The sequence below is a fragment of the Atractosteus spatula genome, chromosome 10 (genome assembly GCF_055471065.1).
Source record: "Atractosteus spatula isolate fAtrSpa1 chromosome 10, fAtrSpa1.hap1, whole genome shotgun sequence".
In the NCBI taxonomy this organism is placed as follows: domain Eukaryota; kingdom Metazoa; phylum Chordata; class Actinopteri; order Semionotiformes; family Lepisosteidae; genus Atractosteus; species Atractosteus spatula.
In genome coordinates this window covers 20,025,217-20,042,148 of record NC_142715.1, presented here as the reverse complement: position 1 = coordinate 20,042,148, position 16,932 = coordinate 20,025,217, and the positions used below count along the sequence as shown (strand labels likewise).

Genomic DNA, 16,932 nt, shown 5'->3' with positions numbered 1-16,932 from the left:
CCGTATTTATTTAAAGTTTTTATTTCATGCGCATGGGAGCGAAACACAGAGACGCTCGGTGTATTTTTCTCAAATTAGAACAGTTCTGAAATATTTTTCTGTTATCATGCTTTCGTGTGCTCACAAGATTACCGGCGTTCGTAGCACGTATTTCTATGCATTCCTGTGTTTAGAACGTTGGCATAGTTCCAAAATCACGCACATTCTTCGTTCTCCCTATTTGCTGGAGATGCAGTAGCTTTTTTTAAATACAATTGGTCACTTGCATCCATAGCACGCATTCCTATAGAGTGGTATAGAATTACAGAGTATCTCTTGTGTCCACTGAAGTATTAGCGCGCACTGTATCGTAGTACGTAGGCTGCGTATTCGACATGTCTTAAAATACAAAATATGAAAACCGATCCCGATTTTTCAGCGCACATGACACAGTTCCAGGGTCATTGGGCGTACCACTTGGCCGCACTCCACGTACCACTGCCGGTACGTGTACCACAGTTTGAGAACCACTGCTTTAGAGGACTATTATACATATATGGTTAGAGGTCTATTATACGGATAACTTTGGAGGACTATTATATGTATATGGTTAGAGGTCTATTATACGGATAACTTTAGAGGACTATTATACATACATGGTTAGAGGTCTATTATACATCAAAGATAGGTTTTTTAGGTGTAGAAACTAGTAAAGCAAGCCAATGATTTGGTTTAGAAATGTATTCTGAAAATACACATTTACACCTGAAAAATATGTATTTCAAATTATACATTGTTTACAATCAAATCAACAATCAACATATGGGCAATAATCATAAAAAACACAACTAGTCTTAAACTTCAGCTACAAATTCTGTATACAGTATAGTAATGACAAACACAAACTAATTACATTAACACACTAACTCAAAACCACATTTTGATTCAAATATAAATTTTAAAATGTACAGATGCAGCCATTCAAAATGCACGGTACAAACCCGCGGTACGGTAAACTACCCACAAGCCACCGCAGGGCACCGCGGTAAGTGATTGGCTGGTTGGTAGTGAAAAGATTTAATCATTTAATCTTTTTACTGTGCACATTTTAATCCGCTTAGTTTTGAATATTTATATGGAATTTTACCACTAAAGGGAAATTTTAGTAGCTGAGCATAAAAAGAAGAGGAGCATAACGCATCTGAAGGTCATAAACGATATTAATTTAGGAACATAAACATTAATGTATGTACGTAAACTGTACTGTGTATGGCTGGTCTTGGTAGTTTAAAGAAAAAATACACACCAGTCTTCCATTTCTCCCTAAACATTTTAAGCATGAAAGTTTTATGAAACGGTACCCAAATATGCGATTGCTGTATAGAATAAATTTTAATTTAAAAAAAATATTTAACACAAAAATTAAGCTGTTTACATCTTCCGCCTGAGAACAGTCACCCGTTGCTACCCAACGCAGAAACACAGCCACTAACTAGCAAAGAGAGGACATTATCTAACCAATATGATAAATAAATGATTATTTTGTTTTTTTCTTTTGCACATTTATTTGAACATTTCCATCAATTGTACAAGCACTTGGAAACTGTCCAATCCCTAGTTCATCAGGCATTTTCTTTTACACTGCGGGCATTCTCCCGGTCTGGCACCGGTCTGTGTCTTCTAGGATATAATGCCAGCGAACTCTTGTTTTTATGTCCACTATAACAGACAATCTCCTTTGCTTTTAACCGAGCGTTTAATAATTTCCTAAAATGAAAATGATTTACTTTATTTCCCTCACGGGATCAATAAAAGTATCTATCATCTATCTAAACAATGGGACAGAATTCTGGGGTCTCCCCATACCAGAGATTATGGTAGGGCTTCAGAATGGTGATTGGCTGACACCAATTGGAGGAAAAAAGACGTGCTGGTTTGCTATACATACTGTACCAGGAAGAGGATTTCTTTCTATTCAAAATGTGTATTTTAAAAGTTTAATTAAGAAGTAAAAACCTTACAGCGTACACAGATTTCTAAACTGATCAGGATCGTTATCTTTGTCTTATGCATAATAATGTTCACCACTCTGTCCAGCAAATTAATAATAAACTTTATTTTATATAGCGTTTTAAACGTTTTAAGTAATTGGATTGCTCATAAACCTAATCACTTATTCTACATAAACACAGCGTAATTGCTCTCTGAAAATGCTTTTTCTTTTTATTTAGGCTCAGATTTCAACTATAGATCGTATTATTAATAACCATAATAACGACCAACCAACAAAAACAACCATATAAACATAATACCAACCAAAAACATAGTTAACAACCACAATACAAAATCAAATATATCAAACCATTAAAGTCTTATCATAATCCCGCCCCTTTTGCAAAACCAAACCCTCCTCCCATCCCAGTTTATCCTCTTTATTATAAACAAAATCCACCTCAGTTTTCAACATAAAGCATTACACAAAATCAATACCTCAACACTCCATACTCAACAATGATAATTCACAAACAGCCAGAACATGTAACTCCACATTTACAAATAGACCTCATTTCCATAGCCCCGCCCCTTAAGCAAAACCAACATTCCTCCCCTGTTATCTCTCTCCGCTGGCGTTTGTAATAGTTTTTATTTTTAAATAAATTTTAGCAAAGTCATGTATTTTAAAAATCTTAAGATTTCTATATTTATGTCTTTATTTAGTGGTTTCATTAGTGACAAAGGCTAAACTTTCTTGGAAAAATGTATTTTATGTAAACCACGTTTGCTATTAATTCATTTAGGGCTAGAATATGTTCATTGTCTTCCAATGAAAGAAGGGTTCCTTTCGCCATAGTCGAGTTGACATTAGAAGCTTGCCACGCCCGGACTGTTACACCAACGCATTAGCATGTTAAAGCGATTTCATTGAGGAGCCTAGCTTTCTTAACTAGTACAGATGCAGCCATTCAAAATGCGCGGGCGATACCGCATTATTTTGCAGTGCGCTTTACGCGGTCTACCGCGAGTTACCGTAAATTCTCCTATAATACCACAAGCAAAATAATAGTATCCGGAATTTCCGCAAGGTGGAGCTAGTAAAGCTCAACCTCTCATGTTTGAGCTGTCGCCATCAAAGTCTTTAACGAAGATATTACTAATAGTATTGATAATGAATGACCTTGGACTAGCTGTAAACAAAGTATTGCTTTTGTCCACGTTCTTTTTTTCATTGACCGTCTTTGTAAAAATTCACCACAGCATTTCGCAATCACGTATTTGTTTCCAATCATGCAAAGTACAGTAATTTTTGAGAATTGATTCACCATGCCTTTCACATGCTCATAAAAGAGATTGATTTAGGAACATAAACATATTACCGTATGCAAACTGTACTGTATACAGTATGTATATGTATATTTAATGTCTTAACTGTGCCCGTTTAAGTATTGAATATTTATATGGAATTTTACAACTGAAGGGAAATCTTAGTAGCTGAGCATAAAAAGAATAGGAGCATACTGCAACGCGTGTGAAGGCCATAAACGATATTAATTTTGGAACTTAAACATACAGTATATGGCTGGTCAAGAAAACATACACACCAGTATTCCATTTCTCCCTAAACATTAAGCATCGAAGTCTTTAACTAACGTGATACCGGAGTCAACAAGCCTACTTTTAGAATTTGATTAAAAGGGAATATAATATGGAATCACGTATCTAAAGAAATTAATAATGATATAATTATATTCATGTACCGCAACACAAGAATAGTACACGCTGTACATTGTCTGTTGATAATGTTTCTGTAGTGCTTTTTAAGCACTCTGCATGTGACTTTGCTGGTGGCGCTGTGGATTAGGTTCCTGACTCCTGTAACGAACAGTTCTTTCCGGACCCTATGCAGATGACACAATCCGACGGAGTGGGGGAACACTGGGGAAACGTCATGCAGGAAAACGGGGCTGAAGACAGGGGGGCGTGTCCAAGGTGCGCTGGTGCACGGGGGAGGTGTGGCCGAGGCGAACAATCCAAAAGAGAAGTCCTTAGAGTATCCAAAAACACATGAGTAAGTCCAAAACCAGAAGATCCATCAGATCAAGGAATTAAAAACCACGAAGGCCGGGTCGGAACCGGCGGACGGGGAACAGGAACGGGAACCGAGGTTAAAACCTTAACGGGACCAGGCGCTTCCAGGTCCCGGACTCGCACGATATGGAAATCAGATGCAGAGCCCGGAAGAGCGTCAGCGCCTGGCTTTTAAGGTGGGCAGGGAATGGGAAACAGGTGCAGATTCTTAATCTTAAGATTTTTATATGTATGTCTTTAGTGGTTTCATTAGTGACAAAGGCTAAACTTTCTTGGAAAAATGTCTTTTATGTAAACCATGTTTGCTATTAATTCATTCAGGGCTAAAATATGTTCATTGTCTTCTAATGAAAGAAGGGTTCCTTTCGCCGTAGTCGGGTTGAAATTAGAAGCTTGCCACGCCCGGACTGTTACACCAACGCATTAGCATGTTAAAGCGATTTCATTGAGGAGCCTAGCCTTTAACTAGTAAGTACTGTACTTACTGGGTTTTTGAGGGGGGAGAGGTGTCTTTCGCTGGAAATCTCGCCTCCTTCTACTTTGAAAATACCTGTGAAACCGGTTTAATTCATCACAGCCAGCACTCCTGCAGAGAGGGGGTTGTACTTGCAGTGTATACAGTAGATGGGAAAGCCAGAGCCGACCGCTACGCCGCCCACGTGTTATGCTCTTCGTTAATGTCTAAGCCGGAACACATCATTATATCTCATTTTGTATTTCTTAAAAAAAAATCGTTTGCCCAGCCTTACAGTATTGTTGTTATTGTTTTTAACCTGTAAAGTGATTTGAGGAGCCATCTTTAAAAGCGCCATATACAATTAAGTTCATTATTATTACTATTGTTAATTTGCTGGACAGAGAGGTGAACATTATTACACAGAAGACAAAGATAGCGATTTACGTTGCATTGTGCATTGTGCTGCTGTAATACAGTTTTAAATAATTAAAAGTCTAAACAGTATCAGCTTTATTTATGGGTTTTAAATAAAGGCGATTTAAATGCGATTTAAATCAATATAAATGTTTATATTGTAACGCATAGGTGACTATTCATTGTTATTAAAATGACTTAAATCATTATGTGATATTTAGAAATATACATTTGTTTGGTGCAGGTGAAGTTTTATTTAATCTCTGAGCCATACTGATTCTTAAAGAAGCCAGTTTCCACCAGGGAGTAAAAAAAAACACACTATGATATTCTCTCCGATGCAGTGCAGTTAAAAACATACCTCTGATGCTGCTCCTAAATGAATATCGTTTATGACCATCAAAAGCTTTATGCTCCTTTTCTTTTTTCCAGTGGATTGAACAGGGAGAGGCATTTCATGATGTACTTTTTACTGATGAAACAACAGTGGCTCTGGAACAGTTTTCAACCATGTCGTTTTATAAAAAGGGAAGATATGTGAAAAAGCAAAACCCAAAACAAACATGTATGCCATACGGCTTACGCGTTACTGAAGCTAAAAGTTTAGCCTTTGTCACTAATGTAACCACTAAATAAAGACGTATAGAAATCCCTACGTTACAGACTGTATATGGCTGGTATTGGTAGTTTAAAGAAAAAATACACACCAGTATTCCACTTTCTCCCTAAACATTTTAAGCATCAGAGTCTTACATGTGGTTATTTCGGAAACGTTTGTACGTGCTCCTTCTGACCATGTTACTGTTTCCTGTTACTGACCATATTAAGTTTAAGTGCCTGTGGGCACTTTTCCTGTCCGTGGGGGGTGGGGGGGATGGACCGTCTTTCATTAGAAGGTTAGTCTGTTCTACTCTGAGAATGTAGAGGGGGTGGAAAGTACCCGCGGTCATTTAATTAGTATTAAATTTTGCACTGATTCCCTTGCGAAGATACGGACATAGGAATATTCGTGCGTGGTCAAACAAATGGCATAAAAACGACAAAGTGTAGGCTGTGAAAACATTCACAATGTACTTTATACACAAAGCAAGTGTTCTCACAACTCTAGGAGGTTTCGTGAAAATGCTGCAGGCGTGCCAAAATCGTTTTTTTAAATTCAAGGTGACTTTACCGCGGTTTTCATTTTCAGATTGTGAATCAAAAAAGGCATTTAATTAAACATGCAATTGTGATTTTAATCAATTACTGTATTGATTTTAACACACATTCTGTACAGATACAGTACAGTCACATTCTCCTGTCGTCCAGTAGTGTAAAACTAATTAGCAGGTGATTGAGATAACAATGCACCTCCCACTGAGTGGAATGTTCTCATTTGTTCTCAAGTGTAAAAAGAGGTGATAATTCTTAATAATTCCGTGTCGCATTAACTAACCTCTTCAGTTTATTCCGCCAGACAGTACATGAATATAATTATATCGTTATTAATTTGTTTAGATACACAATTCCATATTATATTCCCTGTTAATCAAATTCTAAAAGTATGCATTTGTTAGATAACAAGCGAATTCACAGAAAAGGTTAAAAGACTATCACTTTTCACAAAGTATATAATCTTAATATGGTCAGAAGGAGCATGTAAAAACGTTTCCCAAATAACAACATGTAAGACTTTGATGCTTAAAATGTTTAGGGAGAAATGGAATACTGGTCTGTATTTTTTCTTTAAACTACCAAGACCAGCAATATACAGTACAGTTTACATACAGTAATATGTTTATGTTCCTAAATTAATATCATTTATGAGCATGTGAAAGGCATGGTGAATCGGAGATTCTCAAGAATTACTTTGTATGATTGGAAACGAATGCGTGATCGGATCAACTAAATGCTGTGGTGTTACTTTTTGTCAATGAAAAAATAAACTCTTTTCGTTTACAAAGACGGTTACAAAGAATGTGGACCAGGGTAATACTTTGAGCTTACAGCTTGTCCAAAGTCATTCATTATTAATACTATTAGTAATATCTTCGGTAAAGACTTTGATGCATAAAATATCCCTGCATAATTAAAATATTTATGATAAAGGTGGTAGGTTGTGTACTTTTGTCCAACAGAACAATCTTGCTTTTATAAAATATACCGCCTTTTTAATGTTTAATGATTAACATGCTGTAATACACTGTTTAAATTTAAAAGTCTAAAGAGTATACAACTTAAATTCTTAATTGAATAAAGATTGTCCCTCAGCAGTGATGGGGATTCGAAACCGACGTTTTCTGGTGACAGCTCAAATGCTGTACAGGAGAGGTTAACCTTTATTAGCTCCACCTGGCGGTTTTACAAGGTGATTCCGGATACTATTAACATAATCTAATTTGCATACAGTATGATGCGGTATACTGCGACACGCCCACCGTGTTATACTGCAGCATACCCCGCTTGTTTTGAATGGCTGCATCTGTATATAGACTCTATATATACATTTGGTGTATCCCACAATTTTGGATGGCGGTGGAGGAATAGGGATTTTCTCAACACGGCAGGGACTCCAGTTAAGAATGCTGGATTTATCTCTGAACTGTTAGAAGCTTTGCAGCTACTGACTGAAGTAGCTGTGGTAATGTGTAAATCACATAATAAAGAAATGTTTCCAGTAACTCGGGGGAACAACTTTGCAGATGCAGCTGTCAGGTGAGCAATACTTGTAGAACAGTAGTCTGAGACCTCTGTGAAACCTCTGTTTGTGAAAAGGGGACAGCTACAGGATATTCAGGCTGAGGCCTCTAAAGCAGAGAAATGGACATGGTTAGAAAAGAATGTGGGGCTGCATGATGATGGGGTGTGGTGCTGACAGCACACCAGACGCCCTGCATGCCCTCACAGCCTAATGCCCTTTATAGCCCGACAAATGCACTCTGTTGGACACCCAGGTGGGAGTCAAATGGTGTGCCGGTTACCCAAAACTGGGTGAGAACCGGGTTTGAAGCAGTAACCACTTATGTGGTATCTGGATGTAATGTTTATCAAAGGAACTCAACTACAGTTCAGGTGCGGGTGCAACAGCTCAAAAGGCCTGCTCCTGAGGAACCTTTCAAACCTGGGAAATTGAAAATTGTAAAGGAAAACCTGGGCTCTTATAATCTGTTTTCCCAGTGGGTTGCTGCCACTGCCTCTGTGTCTACCAAACACTTGATAACAGAGATAAGCCCTCGGTGGGCACTGCCCGGCCCCTTGTATTATGATTATGGAACACACTTCACAGGGAAGGTGTGTCAGGCTGTGGCTGCGTTGTTCGGGGTGAGATGGACTGAGATCACCCTCAGTCTGCTGGAACAGTGGAATGAAGGAACAGATCTCTGAAAGATCGACTAGACATCAGACTGAAGGAACGCCATGGGATGCGGGCTGGATCAAACAGAACTGTGTAACAGAGCCTGTTTGATATCATCACGGGCCAATCAATGAAACTTCCTGGAGGGACGAATTTAGCTAATGGATTGTTGAATTTGCTAATTCTCTATTGTAGTATTGTAGGTTGCTAGGACTTAGCAAAGCACATCTATTATGAAGAAAAATATATATCATAATTATAATCCAGATGATTCGGGCATTGGTGCATGGCTACAGTCTGTGCTAGGAACATGGAGAGGGTCTCTGGTTCAATACATATTTGTGGGTCTGGTATTATTCGTTATGATCATATCGTTAATATCCTGTTTGAAAAACATGTGGACTAAAGCTGCTGCTTCTGTGCTAATTGTACGCCCTGAAGGGATCATGAAGGTCAAAAAATGATTTCATGGAAAAGGTTCTCTTATCTAGTGGCAGAACCTGATGGGTAGAACAATATAGTTTTAAGGGGGGTTACCCTTGGGAGTGATTCCCCTAGATGCAAATGATTATTGTGGTTTGTTCATAATAAGATGTTTTGCAGGAAGGGAACAAAGAGAAATTTTACAACTTCAGCTAGAATTGTTCTGCAAAATGTCACAGCTGAGGCAGGGGAACAATGTGTAGATTTTTCTAAGAGTTATTACCCAGTTGTTGACCAATCTGTTGACCAATGTTGACCAAAAAAGCCTAAGATTATGCTGGGCTCCAGCCCACAGGGATTTACCTGTGCTGTAAGAACTAATAAGTGAATAAGGAGACTGGATTCTGGTGAAAGACTTCAGGAAAAAGAAATGGTGTTCACTCAGGTGGAGGGGGCTGTACCAGGTGCTGCTGATCACTGCCACTGCTGTGAAGGTCACAGAAATGGTGCCCTGGATTCATGCTTCCCACTGTAAAAAGGTCACAAACGAACTGAGCAAAGCGCAGGAGTGATGTCTCCACAAGGACAGATGGGGATAACCTGCTTGGGACTGATGTGCACAGCCTTTTTCCTTTTTATGTAGAAGCCTGTCACCACCCCAAAAGAGGAAGAATCTAAACACGAAGCCTCTTTGTATACAAACTGGCTGAATGAAACTGATAATGAGGGGGATATGAGTAATTTGTGGTATAAATTTATAAATCATACTGTAAAGTTAAAGAAATTTAATGCATCTTGTTATATATGTGCTTTAATGCCTCATTCTACAGCCTCACCCATGCGACTTTTTATGAAATGTACTCTTTTATTAATATCACGTTAGAAGGCTTAGACGCTATCAAACAAGAATTAAGGGGATTAGATTAATGGCACTTCAGAACAGGTTCGTGCTGGACCTTCAAAATGCAGCATCTGGAGGAGTCTATGCTTTAGTAGGAGACTCCTGTTGTACATATATTCCAGCTAATGACGATGATTACGGAAATCTTACGCTCGCTATTCAGCATTTGAAAGAACTAAAAGACAAGGTGAATAAAGAGAGAGGCATAAAAGATACACCGGCTTTTCTCTCCTGGTTAGAATCACTGTTTGGGCCAGGGGGAATGTTTTTCTTTTAAGTTACTAACACCGATTATAGGGGCTGTGATACTTGTCTTCCTGTTTTTATGTTGCTGTATGACATGTATTATTCCAATGCTTTGAAATATGGTACCTAGGGGGATAAACTGTTCATCCTTCCAGTCTGGAGAATTGGCAGCTGTCTGACGTCAGTAAGTGATCCTTAAAAAATAGCTCCATGACAGTGTGCATCACCAGAAAATCAATTTCAATGCATTAAAACTCTTGTTATCCTTCTGATCATTGAAGTGTCGTTGCCCCAGCACTGTATACTCTTACTTTTGACGCCTGTCTGAAGTTGGATCCATTTCTAAGAATGGTGACTCACATATCCTCATGCTCAACTTTGGCTCAACCACACAAACTATGAAGTTAATCATCTGCTTTTGCTCCAAGATTTATGTTACTAGGCTCTCTCCTGGGGATCCTCGTGTTCAAACATTGCCCTTATTGTGGATGATCCATGACAGAATTCAGGGAATTCAGAATTCTGATACCTCAGCTCAGATTCTGACTGGGCAGACTGTCATTGCCTGGTGTGAATGTGTGCATATCTGTTTTTGTGCATGTTCTGTGGCCTGTTGTACAGTACTTCACAAATGAAAGGGAAATGGAAAACTAAAATAAGACTCAAGTGTTTTATCTTTCATTAACAGTGTTTCATTAGTATCTGTGCTAGATCCTGTCATCCACTGCTTACCACGACAGGCTCTAGCACAGGATAGCAGCTAATACATTTAACAATCTCACTGCTCAATGTTGTATATTCAAGGGCTGATCTTCTGTACTTTTTCTTTCACTTTTCATTTCCTAGAAACTCAGTGCTGCCAGGAATAATCTGAGAACAAAATCAATCTGAGTGAAAACCTAAGCAGAGGAAGATTGTTTTACAGAGTCAACAAGGTCTAATTCAAGGTCATCAGCACTAACAACATTCTCTCTGGAGACAGGCGATAAGAAAATTGAAAGTGTGTATTGTTACACAACAGCAGAGACTATGAGTTATGCTATCATGAGAGTGGTGATGGATTTTTTTCATTGCTTATTTTTGCAGGTTCTGTACATTTGAACATTCAAAGTGACTAAAGTAAAGGAGTTTTCCCTTTTTACCACATAATTCCCAAAGATCAACACTAATAGAAAGCCTAATTCCAGCCAAGATTCAATTACTGTCTCTCAGGCATCCCAGCAGTGGATTTCATGACTTCAGACAGCCATCTTTATCAGTGGAGAACTCAATGCTCTGAGGTTTACTGGCAGAGTCTCACACTGGGTAATATGTTGGTAAATAATGTCCTATGGAATTCTACTATTGATAAATTCTACTATGGAACTGTGATGTGTCCTGAAAAAATCTTCTATGATAGTGGTACAGTCCATCACACCCCACCTACAGCCTTTAAAAGAGAAAAAAAACTGACAACAACAAAGTAAGTCTGTGGTGTAATCAACTAGGTCTTGCAAACATACTTAACCTCTTCCAGCTACCAACATTACAAATGCTGTTTACACATTAGATGGTTATTTTTGGCTTCTGATATTATGGTGGAAAAAGAGCCCTGGAATCTTTGTAGAAGGACAAAAGACGGAAAGAACGGGCAGTGTAACCATGGCGAAGAGAAGGGAAATATTGGAGAGAGCTTTTTTCATACACTTTTTATCATTGTTTTTCCAGCCCAACAATGATCAACAAATATGGGCAGGCGTCCTGTGCCAAATCCAATCTACCTTTCTTCCAAGCATACAGGAATGTCAGTGAATTAAATATTGACATATGAAAATACCCAAAAATATGCAATCACACATATGCAGTTTGAGCAAACATAAGACAATACCCAAGTACCACAAACTACCAGGCATCATTAGCAGTTCAGGTGGGGAGCTGCGTCAGCATGTGTAGGCAGCAAAGGAACAAGTAATAGGTCTATTCCATGCTTAAAAGAGAAGAAAGAAAACACAACATTTCAGCCGTGGAGCCCTCACACCTGAAGAAGGCTCCACGGCCGAAACGTTGTGTTTTCTTTCTTCTCTTTTCATCTAGTGTCATTAGCCAGTTCCTGTCAAAATAAAATAGAAATGGATAACATTCTAGAGAGAGTTTGAAATACCAAGGTACAATTTAAACCATATTTCTTCCACTACAACCACAATATTTTGGAGAGATCGCTGAGCCTAACTGTTCTGGCATGTCCGTTAGCCTCCGTCCTGCTTCAGCAATGAATGCAGCGGGGTATATTCTGAGGGAGATGCGGTCAATCAGGTTGCAGGAAAACCACGCTATGCTTTTTTTTGAGATCCTGAAAAGGACAGAGGGGTCATGTATATGTGTGCAGCTGGATATGTAATTGCAGGTGGCATAGCAAATTCTGCTGAAGCCCCACTGCCTGGTGTGGACGGTAGCTGTGCATGTTGCAGCAGAATTGTGCATGTGAGATCAAGGGGGCATGTCATGTGTTTGAGCACTTCACTCCCTTCCGGAAGCACGTGATTCCCTGAGTCCAAAAAATTTGTAAGTTCTTTGGATGACCTGTGGACCGATCTTTCACGATGAAGAATTCCTTAAGAAGAATAGATCTCGGCCCACCATCCCAATGCCTCCATCTCAAAACAGCAACCTCCCACTGCCCTTAGTCTGCAAGGCAGTCCTTGCAAGTGCGATGATGACGCCGGGACCTTCGTTGCCTATTGTACGAGCTGAACTTTTGTGCTCATCAATTCAACGTTCTTTCCATTAACTCATCTTGTCTTTTGACGCTTCGTGTTTTGTGCTCCTTTGACTATCGGCATATCGGGTGACTGCAAACACTGAAGTTCTTGCTTACGGAGTGTGGTACTCTACTGTCATGTTGACGCCGAATGAATCTTTCTTTGGCAACATGGGCAGGCTGACAGCAGCGCGAGCGAAAGTAATGGCAAATTTCTTGACTTATTTCTGAATGTGAATGTTCTTTAGAAAAGGGATGCGGCGTTGGTTCTCCCCCGTGTAAAGGTCACGCATTCCAGACGTGGTTATGAGCGAACAGTTGCCGCAGCATCATGCCCTCACTCAGCCATTAAAAACGTCACTCGGACTTCTGACATGCTGACATGAAATGTCAAGAGAGGGTGGCGGAGACGCTTAAGGCAGAGAGAAGATGAAGAGGGGACGTGGCTGCGAAATGATTGACAGCTGCATGACGCTCTCCACGCAAGGCATGACCACAGGCTAAAGGACACCTTTCGGCACATCAAGCTCTAAGCAAACACCTGGAGGACGTGGGAAATGATCCTGCTACCTCTCGCATGCAAAGCGAGCGCTGTACCATGCAAGCTAAACCCCCTCGTGGGGGTTATGCCTCGGTGTTGCCTAGTGCCGCTTGTTCCCTGCCCTTCGTCTGCAAGGCAGTCGTGTAATTGCGGCTTTCTTGACTTATTGATGAAGGTCTGACTGGACAAGCGAATGACGCCTCTCCCCCGTCCTCAAGCTCGCTGACAGAATAAAATGGAAAGTGCTGCCATGGCTTATTGGTTTAGGGGTATGATTCTCGCTTAGGGTGCAGGAGGTCCTGGGTTCAACTCCTGGATGAGCCCTTGTGTGCTCTTTTTGTCCTCATCCACAAGACTGGGAACTGATATCCACATCACCTTGCAGCACCTTGCTTATGGCAAATGATGGAATGTGACTAATGACTGAACGAGCCTGGTGAATACTCATCACGTGGCACAATGAGAGCGTGCAGTCAGCTGTCCAAGGCAGCAACCTCATTGCTCGTTCAAAAGAACACGTACTGAAAACTCATCACCACTATGTCGTAAATGAGCACCGTGATCGCTTGTTGTCATGCGTCCTTACTTGGGAAATGCAGAAGCAAAAACTGCCCTCTCTCAGCCACCGAAACGTGTGCAGCTCGCCTTGCACTCTCTGCGCCTCGCATATTTGTGGAGCTGTCTGCTCTTCTTTCTGTTGAAGTACGCAAGTTATGGGGCGTACTGCAGACTATGATGTGCTCACTGACAGCTTTCAAGATTTGAAAACTATGAGCTTGATGGCTCAAGTCGAACGAATGTGGTTGTTACGCAATTGATGATCAAACGCACGTATTCTAACGATTCGTGAGAGTATGTTCTAAAGGTCCCTGGCTCGATCCCGGGTTTCGGCATTTGTTTCATTGTTTCAAAAGCAGCGCAGGACCTGCAAGAACAACAGAAAGATTAGCATCCAGCGGGGGCTTCTTAGTGAGCCCAAGATCTCATCAAGAATCGGCTCCAGCAACAGGGTTGGGCGCATTGTTCCATTCTCCGACCACTCTCGGTGTAAACAAGTCCCTCCTGGTCTCTGCTTGAATTGCACTTTCCTGCGTTTGCTTTGGTGTAACTGGCTTCCCCTGCATGGGCGAATGTGAAGAAGATCCTTAGTAAGTCATTGAAGAAACCCGAGAAGAGGTCGGAGTGGCCTCTGTCGTTCATCAACGATCCAGTCAGGCAGTACTCCTCTGTAAAGCGCCGTTGGTTCACATCGATTGGCTTTTTTTTGCCTTCTTTCGTGCAAGTAGTAAAAGCAGACGCCCCTATTCTGCCGTGACCCGGATTCGAACCGGGGTTGTTGCGGCCACAACGCAAAGTACTGACCACTATACGATCACGGCGAGTTACCAATACACACGTGGCAGGGCGGAAAAGGCTGTGCTCTCTTTGTGTGACATAATTCGGAAAAGTCCTGAGTCCCAGTATACATCGACCCTTCGACACTCTGAGTGACAACTCTCTTGCGTGTTTTCTCATATTTATGTAGTTTGCTTGCATGATGCCCGGAACAGGAGGGCTGTGCGCTCCCATATGGTCTAGCGGTTAGGATTCCTGGTTTTCACCCAGGTGGCCGGGGTTCGACTCCCGGTATGGGAACGTGTCAGTTTTGCCTCCTGCTTTCCAAAAGATCAGCACCGTGTACGAAGGAACCGCATTAAAACTACTCGAACGTGCAAAACGTGCGAGAAGAGGGGGCGCTTGTTTCCAGCCGAAACTTCTCGCGTGTGAGACAAGCTGATCATCGCTGCAGGAGGTGGGAGGGTTACTCTGGTAGACAGGGCTGACCTTCGGCAATAGGATTTATACTCTCCAAGATGATATTTGCACTTTCTGAAGAGGCAATTTTCTCCACTTCAGTAGCCCGATTTCGTCGATTGCGTGGAGAGGGCTGTAGAATGTGGCGCCGCCTTTCCTGCTCCGTCCATGACAGGCGTGCTGGTCTCTGGAGAGAGAACACGGTCCATCAGCGCACTCCAATAAAGGCACTGGAAGCAGCTGAATCGCATTGGCGAAGCTCAGCAGTGGGCCGCTGGGCACGTCTTACCACCATTTCCGTAGTGTAGTCGTTATCACGTTCGCTTCACACGCGAAAGGTCCCCGGTTTGAAACCGGGCGGAAACAGACTTCTTTTGTCGCCACGCACAAAAGGGGATTGGGGATTCGCCTAGCGCTGTGATCGAACAGACCCACTCACCTCTTAGTGTGGCGGGATCTGCACAGTGCATGTCGCAACGCTCCCTGCTTTCACTTCAATGTGCTTCCTGATGTACCCCGGTGTCCCGCGTGACAGGTGGGGACAGGTGACAGGTCCGCGTGACAGGTCCTATACTATCGAGGAAGACATCGCTCTCTCCGACCCCCGGCATCGTGTCCCGACCCACCGTGCTGGAAGCCGACACGTGCTGTGATTCCTTTACGGAGCAGAAATGACAACCGAGGAGCCAAGAGATCATTTCAGCATTTCGCGTCTGAACGGAAAACACAAACGACCAACTCGGAATGACTTGCCTTTTACGCTTATCAAAGCTTTCTTTGTGCATCGAACAGACCCACTCACCTCTTAGTGTGGCGGGATCTGCACAGTGCATGTCGCAGCGCTCCCTGCTTTCACTTAAATGTGCTTCCTGATGTCGAGTCGTGTGCCGTGCGGAGGCTCTGAAAGCGAGAGCAATGAAAAGGTGCACGATGCTGTGAAAGAAAACAGAGAAGTGAAAGGCAGTCCTTTCTCTAAGGAGGTAAAAGAAAAGCTACTCCCCGTCGGGGAATCGAACCCCGGTCTCCCGCGTGACAGGCGGGGATACTTGCCACTATACTAACGAGTAAGACATAGCACTCTCCCACCCCCGGCATCATGTCCTGACCCAGCGTGCTGGAAGGCGACGCGTGCTGTGATTCCTTTACGGAGCAGAAATGACAACCGAGGAGCCGAGAGATCATTTCAGCATTTCGCGTCTGAACGGAAAACACAAACGACCAACTCGGAATGACTTGCTTTGGACGCTTTTCAAAGCGTTCTTTGTGCATGACAACTGCGCCGCCTAGCAGATACAAATGGGTTGTACAACTTTGAAGTAGCAAATGGAAGAGGGCTAAGCCTCCTCTCTTTTAGCCCAGGTTCGATCTGTCTCCCAGAATCACAAGGGCGCACACACACACACCCGTGCCGTTGAAGTGCTCTGCTTCATTTCTAAGGGCAACTCAACATTCACTCCTACCCCGAGAACAGAAAAGACAACGTCCGCAGCAACAACAGCTCAGGTCTCTGCACAGGAGCTAAGCTGCCCCCATCTCCTCTGCTCTGCGGCTCCTGCGGAGCGGAGTCCTGCCTGGAGCCGTGTTTGCAGGCGGCGGCTCCCCGCGCTCTGTCTGTGCGTCGTGTCCAAGAACTCCTGGGAGGAAGAGAGAGCCCTCCCACTCGGGGGCTTTTCCACGGTCTGTGTGAGGAGGGGCGGGTGTGTCCAGTAGCTTATTGAGCGGAAGCCTGGGGCGGCGGAGAGCTGTGATCGTGCAGACCTTGAGGTGTCACCTCTTTGTCTGCTTTCCCGCCCCCCCTCCGCCCAAGCTCTGCTCCAAAGTAGCCCGGCAACCCCTCACACCTGCACGTGTCACAACCTAAGGTGTGGTCATGAGACACCCATGGGGTGTTGTTCTGTTTCCTGCCCGTCGCAGGCAGGAGTCCATGCGAGGAAGATGCGCTGGACAGAGCTCAGAGGGCGCAGCTGGGTGGCTTTCCTTCTGAGTGACGTTGCTGCAACACTCTCCCGCTCCTCTTGGT

At 42.4% G+C, this 16,932-nt stretch overlaps 1 protein-coding gene across 1 annotated transcript in view; it reads left to right on the top strand.

Moving 5' to 3' along the window:
- LOC148825697 (uncharacterized) overlaps positions 1–16,932 on the top strand; it is a 221,745-nt gene that overhangs the window by 169,032 nt on the left and 35,781 nt on the right. Inside the window, exon 7 of the mRNA XM_088926200.1 lies at positions 145–147. Within this exon, the coding sequence (XP_088782326.1) occupies positions 145–147 (3 nt within the window). The remainder of the gene's footprint in view (positions 1–144; positions 148–16,932) is intronic.